General features: G+C 49.7%; 2 protein-coding genes across 2 annotated transcripts; one reads left to right on the top strand and one right to left on the bottom strand.

The window, feature by feature from the left end:
* Positions 1 to 2,625: 2,625 nt before the first annotated feature.
* Positions 2,626 to 6,984, bottom strand: LOC109760268 (uncharacterized protein ycf20). The gene is made up of 2 exons (XM_020319096.4): positions 6,661 to 6,984; positions 2,626 to 3,531 (listed from the first exon to the last, which is right to left on the bottom strand). The coding sequence occupies exon 2, from the start codon at positions 3,511 to 3,513 to the stop codon at positions 3,046 to 3,048; it is 468 nt and encodes a 155-aa protein (XP_020174685.1). The 5' UTR covers positions 3,514 to 3,531; positions 6,661 to 6,984; the 3' UTR covers positions 2,626 to 3,045.
* A 318-nt stretch (positions 6,985 to 7,302) lies between these two features.
* Positions 7,303 to 11,640, top strand: LOC109760267 (uncharacterized). The gene is made up of 3 exons (XM_020319094.4): positions 7,303 to 10,210; positions 10,622 to 11,074; positions 11,172 to 11,640. Exons 1-2 carry the CDS (start codon positions 7,352 to 7,354, stop codon positions 10,661 to 10,663), a joined length of 2,901 nt encoding a protein of 966 aa, XP_020174683.1. The 5' UTR covers positions 7,303 to 7,351; the 3' UTR covers positions 10,664 to 11,074; positions 11,172 to 11,640.
* The last annotated feature ends 478 nt before the right edge of the window (positions 11,641 to 12,118 follow it).

Raw genomic sequence — 12,118 nt, 5'->3', positions numbered from 1 at the left:
GCGAGAGAGCTGACCAGAATCAAATCAGCCCGTATCTAGTTTAATCATCTCGATAGATTGCGTGACTGACGATCGGCGGCTCGTCGTCATTCTGCCTCGCTGTGCGCGTACAACCATGAAATGGGAATTAATATACCTGAGTTGACGTCACGGCGTGCATCACCGGAAGCGTCCAGGAATGAATGGGAACCGTTCAATCCCGTACTACCGCTACTGCTAATTCGTAGGAGCCCTCTGATGCTACGCTACACTACGCACGTACAGGCCGACACATGCACGCACGATGCAGTGTATGCACGGGGAGCAGTATTGCAGTGGTCGCTGAGCAAACGTCCACTTTCGTGTTTGAAGAAACATGTTTTTCATCTTGCGGGTTGTTGTCTCCGCTTTCATGTGCTGCGCCTGCCGATCGTTAGTGGAGGCTCCGTTGGTCTGTTTTTTTTTTTTAAATAAACAGCAACTGTATTAATTAAAAATAATAGTTACCTCGTCAATAAGAAAAGGTAGAATATCACTCATAGGTTCCTAAAACCAAATCCCTAGTGACGGAAAATATCGCTAGCCTAGTGAATTCATGAGCCACCTTATTTGCCTCCCTATTACAATGCTTGAACTTAGCAAAAGGAAATCACAAGCTATGAAATAGCAATCATTGAACACTGCCGCTCCCGCTGAATGTCCTCCATTCTTCATTGTGTCAATCACCTCTATATTGTCAGAGGCCTCCGTTGGTCTGTTGTTTACCCCCACCGGGTCGCACATAGTACCTTACCACCACCAACAACAAAAAAGATGAAGCAACGCCACCTTTTCTCTTTGTGTAACCAGTAAGAATACTGTTATGCACCCTGGATGCAAACCTCACCTTTGGCACGATTCGACGAGTCTTTTTTTTCTTTTCGGAAAAACTTTCAATCTATTCATCTTCAATTATGGTAGTACAACGAACACTAGAAATAATAAAAATTACATCCAGATCTGTAGGCTATCTAGCGATGACTACAAACACTGAAGTGAGCCGAAGGCGCGCCGCTGTCATCGCCCCTCCCTCACCGGAGCCGGGCAAACCTTGTTGTAGTAGACAGTCGGGAAGTCGTCGTGCTAAGGTCCCGTAGAACCAACGCACCAGAACAGCAACCGCCGCGGATGATGAGTGTAGATCAAAAGATCCAACCTGAAGACACACGAACGAAGACGAACGACGAACAGATACGAGCAAATCGACAAAAGACAGATCCACCGGAGACACGCCTCCACACGCCCACCGATGATGCTACACACATCACCGGAACAGGGACTAGACGGGGAGATCTTTATTCCATCTTCAGGGAGCCGCCGCCGTCTCGCCTTCCTGAGCAGGACACAAACCCTAACAAAGCTCGAAAAAAAAAACCGGAGCCCTCCCACCGGCAAGGGTCGAGATCCACTCCGCCTCCATGGCCCTAAGGCCACCGGAGACGGGACGGACCGGCGCCGGCGCCAGTGGGAGGCAAAGAACCCTAGGAGGCGGCGGCTGGCTACGATTCGACGAGTCTGACTGATCCGGCAAGACGCGTTGGTCGACGTTCGGATTTGGAGGACCCCCATCACCCATGTCAAGTCGCGTTTTGGCCGGCTTTAGCTTTAGGGCAGGCAGACAGGCCATGCAGGAAACGAAGCTGTCAGCCTCGAAAAGTTGATGCGATGCGTTGCGATGAGACTCCTGACGCCGACCCAACCGATTTGGCACGGAGACCCGACGGCCGACGGGATCCAAAATCAACGTCGCGACGATACACACTGATCAGCCATATCTTCCTCTCCCACAAAAGAAAACGGGATATCCGGACACCTCGCGTTGTCGCATTTCGCCGACAGTTACCGCAACAAAATCATTTCGGGCGTGTCATTTCACACTCGTGTAGTCGCACGCTAGGAAAAGAGGGAGAATTGCACTTGCCCGGTTCCCCGCACGGCGGACGGGATTGGGACAAAATCTTCGTGGTAGTGGGCTGTGAGATGAGCGTGCGGTGTGCACAGGACATGGTGGGCTTTTACGCGGACCTGCCCATCACAAAGTAAGCTTCCCTCATTTTTTTTCCTTCAGAAAGTAGGCTTTATTTCTCCCTAATGGTAAAGTTACATAGTAAAATAAATTATGATTCTCGAAAAAAAAGTAAAATAAATTATGAGCCTAAAACAGTAAAATAAATTATTCGAAAACCACGTTCACCTGCAACATGATGCCCTAATTGCACAGTTTCGACTATGTAAGCTTTTTATATGAGAATTTGCTAGTTTGGCATCCACATCATTGTTAACAAAAAATATCTCCTGAGCAGGCTCAGGTACGGCACTTCACTGCAGTTTGATGGCACATCTAGAATTTGCACGTTCAGATGCTACCGAAGCAAATTTTGTTGACACCACCACCGAGGTTCAACTCTGCTAGTGCGTACATTCAAAAAACAGTGCTAGTGCGCACCATTACAGTACTCTGAGATGTTGCGTCAAATGCATACTGGAACAAGAGAAGACAACTGAGGTAACACACCTTGCTGCATCGGAAAAAAAGCTCGTGCTGGTACTTTGGTCCAGCACCAGAAAATTATCTGATAGTATTAAACATAAATGTAGCTGCAAACGAAGATCAAAACAGCATGCCATCCGGTTGGTACTTTGGTCCAAGAAATTTATCTGAGAATATGAACAGAAACTACACATTGCCTGCACAAGGGGCTAAGCTACAGACTGCCTGGAAATCAAACTCTACCCTAGACTGGATAGCCGCAAGTGCCACAGCTTGAATTGGCTAATAAAATAACATCAAATCAAAGCTCTACACACAATTAGGATAGCCAATAGTACGCATTGACACAAACTGGGCCTGCAATATCAGCACACCACGTTCTATGCCAGCAATGGGCCAATCTTTACACAGAGATACAAGACCAAGAAAGGCATGTATCCCTGTAACACATCACATGGTGTTGCGTTTTCTCACCATGTTTTGCCCACTTACCGCGATGAAAATGCATATGAAGCACCAGTAGGAGGCGACGTAAATCAGCTAGCAAGCTTGAAAGCATCAATGAAGAGGCCATATGTGAAACCCATCTTGAAATTGTTGAGGAGCGCGACGGCGAAGGTAACCTTGGGCCGGCTGTAGTAGAACTTTGTCACGTACTCGGTCAGGAGCACACACACAACTGCTGCTATAACATCGTTCACGCCCAAAGCACCGAATGACAGGGATATTGTCTGCGCAACATAAAAGCCACCCAGCAGTGCGATGCCGCCGAAAAGAGCTCTCCTGGACCCGCTTTTGAAATAGTTCCTTGACAGCTCCGGGATGATCCGGATTATGTCAATCAGCCTTCTACGGCCATCATTTCCCTGCAGAGCACGGACCTTGAGAAACTTGTAGGAGGATTTCCGTGGGAAGTTCTTGTAGCTCGGCGAGAGTACCCTTGTCCCCGTATATAAACCATAGTTGGAAAAGCCAATGGCAATATAATTTGGAGCACACGCCATAAGAAACACCGTCACCGCCTGAAGATTTTTTTTTCCAAATAAAAACACAGACTGCAATTAGAGATGATATTGTTGCACCGGCGGCAAGAATTAGCAGGAAACAAGTATGATTAGGTCAAGAAAAGAAAAAAGACCAAGCAGCGTAGGAGAAAAGGCTCACACAAGTAGTGGCAGGGAAAGAAAGAACAACGTGTACTAGTGTCACCTTGGTAGGAACCGGATCCCTACCAAGGCGTGGTCTCAGGTTGTAGGGATGGAAGGAGGGATGGCGTGGAGGGAGGCGTGGTCGCCGGCGCTGGGGCGCCGCCGTTGCGTGCGCGCGCGAGAGAGAGAGCGCAGGGGCGGCGGCTAGGGTTAGGTCTCCCGGCTCCCTAAGGAAGCCGAGCAAATATGATTGCTTCTTGCTTAATCCCAAAACGGGTCCTTACACGAGTTTATATAATCCTCCTAATAAGATAATTGGGTTAAGCCCCTAATAACGATAAGATAAACTGGGCCACAACTAACTGAGCTAAGCCCCTAATATGCCGGTCATAACATCTCTCCCCGCCTGCACAAACAGCTCGTCCTCGAGCTGGAAGGCGGGGAGGATCAACGGTCGCCAAACACCTCCACGTCAACTGGGGCGGGCTGGTCGCCGAGCCCGGCGGCGGCGGGGTCCTCCTCAATGTAGTCTGCAGCCTCCAGGTAGAAGAGTCGTGGGCAGACGTGGCCCGGTACGTAGGGCTCGTCGCAGTTGAAGCACAACCCTTGGCGGCGACGCTCGAGTTGCTCGGCCGGGGTGAGCCGGCGGAACGGGCGTGCCGCAGCCGCGGCAAGGGGCGCCGCGGAAGCCTGGGCAGGCCGACTCTGCGCGGGAACTTCCGGCCAGGGTGGCGGCCCAGCGGCCCGGGGGGGTGGTGCCTGCTGGATGGCCACCGCGCGACACTCGAACGCGCAAGCGTAGTACATGGCCGTCTGGAGGTCCTGTGGCCCGCGCATCTCCACGTCCACGCGGATGTGGTCCGGTATGCCGCCGACGAAGAGCTCAACCCGCTGACGAGCCGAAACGCCAGGGGCGTTGCAGCCAGTGCCTGGAAGCGGTCGGCAAAGTCTTGCACCGAGGTGAGGAACGAAAGACGCCCAAGCTCCGCCAGACGGCTCCCGCGTATAGGCGGACCGAAGCGCAAGAGGCACAAATCGCGGAAGCGCTCCCATGGTGGCATGCCGCCTTCGTCCTGTTCGAGGGCGTAGTACCACGGCTCCTCGGAGATGATACGAGGCGATCCAGGTGCGGTCGGATGCGAGCGAGCGCTGTCCCCTGAAAAATTGGTCGCATTGGTTGAGCCAATTCAGGGGGTCGACGGTGCCGTCGTAGGTCACGAACTCCAGCTTGGAGAATCTCGGCGGCGTCTGGACGTGGACAACGGGCGGGTGCGCCTCGTCAGCACGGAGCAGCGAGGATGACGGGGCCGAGTAGGCGGGCATCAGGGTGCCGCCCTGGAACAGGCGCCCGTCGACGCTGGTGAAGGGCTCGGCGGAGCCCGAGGACCCGCCAAACTGCATGGCCGGGTGCGTCGCCGGTGGGAGCAGCACATGCGGCCCGACCGAGGCCGTCGTGTAGACCGTCTCAAGGGACCCAACAAGCCAGGCCGGTAATGGAGACGACGACGGGGGAAACCGGACCTGGTGGATGGGCACCCCCGGGCCCGTCGTCGGGATGCCCAGGGCCGCGGTCTCCGATGGCAGCGGCTGCAGCGGTTGCCCCTGCTGCATGGTGGAGGCGCCGGGGTTCGTCGCTGGTGGCGGCTGACACAGCAGCTGCTGCATGGCGGCGGCAACGGGGGTCGCCGAGGATGGCGGCTGCTGCGGCGGCGGGGCGGTGGCGAAGGGCACAGGCGGCTGCGGCCCATAGGATCTCGCGAGGAACGTGTAGATGCCCGTGACCGCCTGGGTGAGATCCCGGATGGTAGCCGTCATCTCCTCCCGGGTGAAGATGACGGGGACGGGCGCGACGGAGGTGACCGGCACTGGCAAGAGCGGGGCGCTGGCCGTGGTGGCCATCGGGGTGGTTGCCGCGGTCGGCAGCGGGAGGGTCGGGGTGGGCGGCGGCGAGGACATGATCGCACCGAAGCTATCTGATACCAAATTGGTAGGAACCGGATCCCTACCAGGGCGTGGTCTCAGGTTGTAGGGGTGGAAGGAGGGATGTCGTGGAGGGAGGCGTGGTCGCCGGCGCTGGGGCGCTGTCGTTGCGTGCGCGCGCGAGAGAGAGAGCGCAGGGGCGGCGGCTAGGGTTAGGTCTCCCGGCTCCCTAAGGAAGCCGAGCAAATATGATTGCTTCTTGCTTAATCCTAAAACGGGTCCTTACACGAGTTTATATAATCCTCCTAATAAGATAATTGGGCTAAGCCCCTAATAACAATAAGATAAACTGGGTCACAACTAACTGGGCTAAGCCCCTATATGCCGGTCATAACACACCTACAGGCTATGACATATCTGAAGAAACTGAAGATGCAGTTTCTCGAGAAGAGAAACCAAAATTCCAGGTAAAACAAAATGTACTGTTTTAGCCAATCGTTTGCAGAGTATGATAATTCAGAAATGCTGTATTTCCTTGGAAATCCTACTAGGAACAATACCAAGCCATTTCCAAGAGCTGAAAATGCTAGCACCAGAAGGATGCATTAGCTTGCTAGCAACTCCAGAGTCCAAATCACCAGGGAACACTTGCAATGGTTCACACTTGGCAGACATCTAGCATGTTAAAATGGTTAGAGTGTAGCTTTCGGCACCAGTGTATGCCAGAGTTCAATTCATGCAACACTGCACTCCAAATGTGACTCAATTTCTAGTTGTCTATGGAACATTGTCACAAGAAAATATGTTCACATACATTCTGCAGCCGCAGAGCATCCCCACAGCGATTTCGGCTGAAAAGCCTGATAATCTCGGCCAGCTAAGACAGCGCACACTATCCCCAACTAACAGATCTGGCAAAAGGAACTATCACGTAACAAGAACTTCCGACGGACAGAATCACAGAACAATGAATATGCTAACCCTTGAGTAAAGCCTGTGAAGGCCATATGCCTAACAGTAAGAGCTCGTATCAAATGACAAAGTAAAAACATGATTTGCCTCTGGGATGAAGTTCAATCTCACCTGCGCTCCCCCAAATGGCAGAGAAGATTCTGCAGCGGAATTGCGTCGAGCAGTTGGCGCGCGAGCCGCAACCACCTAGGAAATCAAGTGCTTGAGGGCAGGTGAGTCGACAATTCGCTCCCCAGATTGGGCTTACGGAGGCGTATGCGCCGGATTTAGCCAAGAAACGGAGGAGAGCAAGAGGAAACGAATTAATTAACGGGAAAAGAAGCGAAGAAAGACTGAGACTGAGAGAGGAAGGGGAGAGATGAGGGAGGTGTGGTGTGGCGGACTAGGCTATGCGGGCTGCGACTTTCTCCATCTGTGTGTCTGGGCCCCACCGTCAGAGCCATGACTACTACTCCCTCCGTTCCTAAATATTTGATTTTCTAGACATTTCAAATCGACTATAACATACGAATGTATGTAGACATATTTTAAAGTATAGATTCACTCATTTTGCTTTATATGTAGTCATTTGTTGAAATTTATAGAAAGACAAATATTTGGTAACGGAGTAGATTACAATTACAGAAGCGTTTTTTTTTTACCGAAGTACCCTCCGCCACTAGGGTTTATCCCCTACCCCCGCCACCCCCAAAACCTCCATGGCCGGGGCGCCACCAAACCCCACCACCGCCGCCGCCTCTGCCTCCATTTCCACGCCCCATCCGCCGTCCCTCCCCACCCCCACCCCTGCCCCCGCCGACCCATGATAACCCGCCGTGCGGCGGTGGTAGCCCTACGCGCCTCCCTGCGCCGCGCCTGCTCCTCCCACGCCGCCGACTCCGGCGACCTCCTGCCTGGCCTCGTCGACCGGCCCACGCCGCGTCCCGTGCCCCGCCTCTCCCTCCACGACCTCGCCTTTATTAGCGACCCTGCCCCCGCGCCCCCCGCCGCCGCCCTCCCGCCGCCGGAGGCCGTCCTGATCTCCAAGGCGGTGCGGGCCTACGGCGCCGACTTCGAAGGCAAGGCTGAGCGGTTCCTGCGACGGTACCGCGAGTTCCTTACCGATTCCGTCGTGGTCGCGGTGCTCAGGGCGGTGCGCTCCCCGGAGCTCTGTGTGAGGTTCTTCCTCTGGGCCGAGCGGCAGGTGGGTTACAGCCACACTGGTGCCTGCTACGACGCGCTCGCCGAGGTCTTGGGTTTCGAAGACCGCGCCAGAACCGCTGAGAGGCTGCTTAGGGAGATTGGGGAGGATGATCGTGATGTGCTCGGCAGATTGCTCAATGTGCTGGTGCGGCGGTGCTGCCGCCAGGGCCTGTGGGGCGAGGCTCTGGAGGAGCTTGGGAGGCTGAAGGACTTTGGGTACAGGCCGTCGGCGGTCACCTACAATGCACTGGTGCAGGTGCTCGCGAGCGCCCGGCAGGTGGAAATGGGGTTCCGGGTGCAGAAGGAGATGTCGGCATCAGGGTTCTGCATGGACAGGTCCACAGTGGGATCCTTTGCGCAGGCGCTGTGCAAGGAGGGGCGTTGGGGCGATGCACTTGACATGTTAGAGAAGGAGGATTTTAAGCTTGACACGGTGTTGTGCACCCAGATGATCAGTGGACTGATGGAGGCCTCCCTTTTCAATGAGGCCATGTCATTTCTTCATAGGATGCGGTGCAACTCGTATATCCCGAATGTGGTAACGTATAGGACGCTGCTCTCAGGATTTCTGAAAAAGAAGCAACTTGGCTGGTGCAAGAGAATCATTAACATGATGATGACGGAGGGTTGCAACCCAAATCCTTCATTGTTCAATTCACTTGTGCATACTTACTGCAATGCTGAGGATTATGCATATGCATATAAACTGTTTAATAGGATGAATAACTGTGGTTGTCCTCCTGGTTATGTTGTATACAACATATTCATTGGAAGCATTTGTGGTCGAGAAGAATTGCCAAATCTTGAGTTGTTGGATTTGGCAGAGAAAGTTTACGAGGAGATGCTGGTTGCTAGTTGTGTTCTCAATAAGGTTAACACTGCCAATTTTGCTCGGTGCCTTTGTGGTGTGGGAAAATTTGAGAAGGCATTTCAGATAATGAAGGAGATGATGAGGAAAGGCTTTGTTCCTGATGCAAGCACGTACACTAAGGTGATTACTTTTCTGTGCCAGGCTAACAGGGTAGACAAGGCCTTCCTTTTATTTCAAGAGATGAAGAAGGTAGGTGTTAATCCGGATGTGTACACATACACAATTTTGATCGATAGCTTTTGTAAGGCTGGTCTCATTGAACAAGCCCAGGTCTGGTTTGATGAGATGAGAAGTGCTGGCTGCTCACCAAATGTAGTGACATATACTGCATTGCTTCATGCTTACCTGAAATCTAAGCAGCTCTGTCAGGCTAATATCATCTTCCACAGAATGGTTGATGATTCCTGCTATCCAAATGCTGTTACATATAGTGCACTAATTGATGGCCTCTGTAAGGCGGGCGAAATCCAAAAGGCTTGCGAAGTCTATGCCAAATTAATAGGGACTTCTGACAGTAAAGAATCTGATTTCTACTTTGAAGGCAAGGACACAGACACCATTTCTCCAAATGTTGTCACCTATGGTGCACTCGTAGATGGTTTGTGCAAAGCTCAAAAGGTGGCTGATGCTCATGAGTTGCTAGATGCTATGCTATCATCTGGCTGTGAGCCCAACCAGATTGTTTATGATGCTCTGATTGATGGTTTTTGCAAAGTTGGAGAAATCGATAGTGCTCAGGAGGTATTTCTGCGGATGACTAAGTGTGGTTACTTGCCTAGTGTGCATACATACACGTCCTTGATTGACCGGATGTTCGAGGATGGGAGACGTGATCTTGCAATGAAAGTTTTGTCTCAAATGCTAAAGGATTCATGTAATCCTAACGTCGTCACTTACACAGCTATGGTTGATGGGCTCTGTAAAACAGGTGAAACTGAAAAAGCCCTAAACCTGCTGTCATTGATGGAAAAGAAGGGATGCAGTCCAAATGTTGTAACTTACACTGCCCTAATAGACGGACTAGGGAAAGCTGGTAAAGTTGATGCAGGTCTTAAGCTTTTTATGCAAATGAAGACAAAAGGATGTGCTCCCAACTATGTTACATACAGAATACTGATAAACCATTGCTGTGCTGCTGGTCTTTTGGACGATGCCCATTTACTGCTTGATGAGATGAAGCAGACCCACTGGCCAAAGTATCTGCAAGGATACCACAGCACAGTTCAGGGTTTCAGCAAGAAGTTTCTCGCTTCTCTTGGTTTGTTGGAGGAGATGGAATCACATGACACAGCACCGATAGCTCCTGTTTATGGGATGCTCATTGATAGTTTCTCCAAGGCTGGTAGACTGGAGACAGCCTTGGAGTTGCACAAAGAGATGATGGAAGTCTCGTCATCCCTAAATATGGCCAGCACGGACATGCACACCTCATTAATCCAGGCACTTTGTTTATCATCTCAAGTTGAAGAAGCAATTGCATTATATAGTGAAATGACCAGGAAAGGCATTGTACCAGATTTAAGTGCCTTTGTTTGTCTTGTAAAGGGACTAATTGAAATGAACAAGTGGAATGAAGCTCTTCAGTTGTGTTATGGCATATGCCAGGAGGTCAGTCCACTTCGTGCATATACTGTTCGAACACATCTTTATCATCTGCTTTTATTTTGCTATATAGATGAACTGTTGTCAGGCACATAATATCCATCAGCAGTAATGCTCCACTTAGATAGCTTTCCTGGTAAATATAGCATGTCTGTTTATGGAGCATATTTGGCACAATTATTCTGCTAATTTTAGTTCACCCTCAAATTGTGTATTCAAACTGAAGAGCACCTGTAATATGCCTTAAACAGCCTCTACAGTTTGGTTTCATATTGCATTTCCCACTTGAAGTGGACAGGAGCTACCTTCTAATTTCATGTTAGATACCAAAGTTACTTTCGGGAAGAGTTATATCCAATGCTTAGTTTGTTGCATAGTTTAGTCTTTTATGACTACTAATATTTTATATTGGACCAGGGTGTGAACTGGCAGGGTAACAAATTCTGTGATGGAGGGTAGAGCTGTGGTACCTTACTGTACATTATAACTCCAAATTTCTCCCCTAAGAAGTCGCATCTCTATGTCTCATGCTTTGCTCCAAGATGTGGTGTGATCCAGTCACCCTGAGACAGAAATGTGCAACTCATGGATGACTGAAGTAAAACAGCAACCAGGACTTGGAGTAGCACTGCACTACAAAGAGATAAGATTGATTCTTAAGCTACATGTATGGGTGCTGCTGCTGCTGCTGATCATCATGATGATTGAAGAAAACCTTCAGTACACTGCATGCAGTCAAATTGCACTCACGTAAGCACAACCTTTTGAAGAGTCAGCAGAACTTTATTTGTCAATAGCGGCAGCTAATTTAGGTCGTTACCTGCTTAACTGTGACATCACACGATGCAAATTCCATCCCATTTTGATGAGGTAATTTATTAGGGCATTATCTCATCTTTGTTTTAAACTGCCATTTACCAAAGTAACTTCTGACCCTTTTAACCTTTTTTGTTTTTGCATAATTTAGGGATGGCTGGTTCATCTTCAGATGGACAAAGAAATTTCACTGGCTATCAGGATTAGTCTTTGTATATAAGATGGTGATGGCTACAGAAGTCTTGCTGGTGGTGAAGATAGCATGAAAGTTGCATAACCCTTCTTTATTCATCATTTCAGTGATATACCATATGGAACAATACAATTGCTTTGATATGATTTACTCCCTCCGTCCCATAATGTAAGACGTTTTTTGACACTGCACTAGTGTCAAAAGACGTCTTATATTATGGGAAGGAGGTAGTACTTGAGTATCCTTCTAGCTCCTTCATGTTCTGCTTTAGTGGTATAGCAACAGAGATGCTCTGTGATCGCATGAACATAATCAAATATCTTTCACCCTTTTGTTACCGGGGAAATTTTAGTGTGTATTGCTTTGATGTTTTGATATGACTTAAATGTGAATACACAGTGGCTTCCATCATAGTGGAACATTTCATCCATTTCTGTTTCGACATCAAAATATCTGACATCTGTTTTGCTCTGGCATTTTGTGACATTTCAGTCCTTGCTGATCTCAGCTTGTTTCTGACATTTAGTCCTGTTTCATTTGTTTTCGTATGAAGTAAGTATTCTTCAATGAGTTTTTATTGAGATTTCTGCACTACCAATATCTAGCCTTATTATTTTCATACGGAATAGTATACTTGCAACGAGTTGTGTTGAGAACTCTGGGAACTTGGCATCTTTATAACTGGGCTGCTATGGTACCCTGATGTGATGAAGATATTACAGTTAGATTGGAGGCATATTCTATGTCAGGAAGCAGCATCGTGTTGACGGCTCAAAATTTGCCAAGCTGCATGGTTTCTTCGAATTTTTAGACATCAAATGTCAAGTACTTCTATAAATTAATGACTCAAGCAATATGTTTGTATCTCTGCACACCTATAAGAATATATCTTATACCTTTTCTAG

This window comes from Aegilops tauschii, chromosome 2 (assembly GCF_002575655.3).
Source record: "Aegilops tauschii subsp. strangulata cultivar AL8/78 chromosome 2, Aet v6.0, whole genome shotgun sequence".
Lineage (NCBI taxonomy): Eukaryota > Viridiplantae > Streptophyta > Magnoliopsida > Poales > Poaceae > Aegilops > Aegilops tauschii.
This window is presented reverse-complemented; position numbering and strand designations above follow the sequence as displayed.

Coding starts and splice junctions, on each gene's coding strand:
- LOC109760268 (XM_020319096.4), bottom strand. CDS start 3,513: ATGGCGTGTGCTCCAAATTATATTGCCATTGGCTTTTCCAACTATGGT.
- LOC109760267 (XM_020319094.4), top strand. CDS start 7,352: ATGATAACCCGCCGTGCGGCGGTGGTAGCCCTACGCGCCTCCCTGCGC. Junction 10,211..10,621: donor GTTATGGCATATGCCAGGAG/GTCAGTCCACTT, acceptor ATATTGGACCAG/GGTGTGAACTGGCAGGGTAA.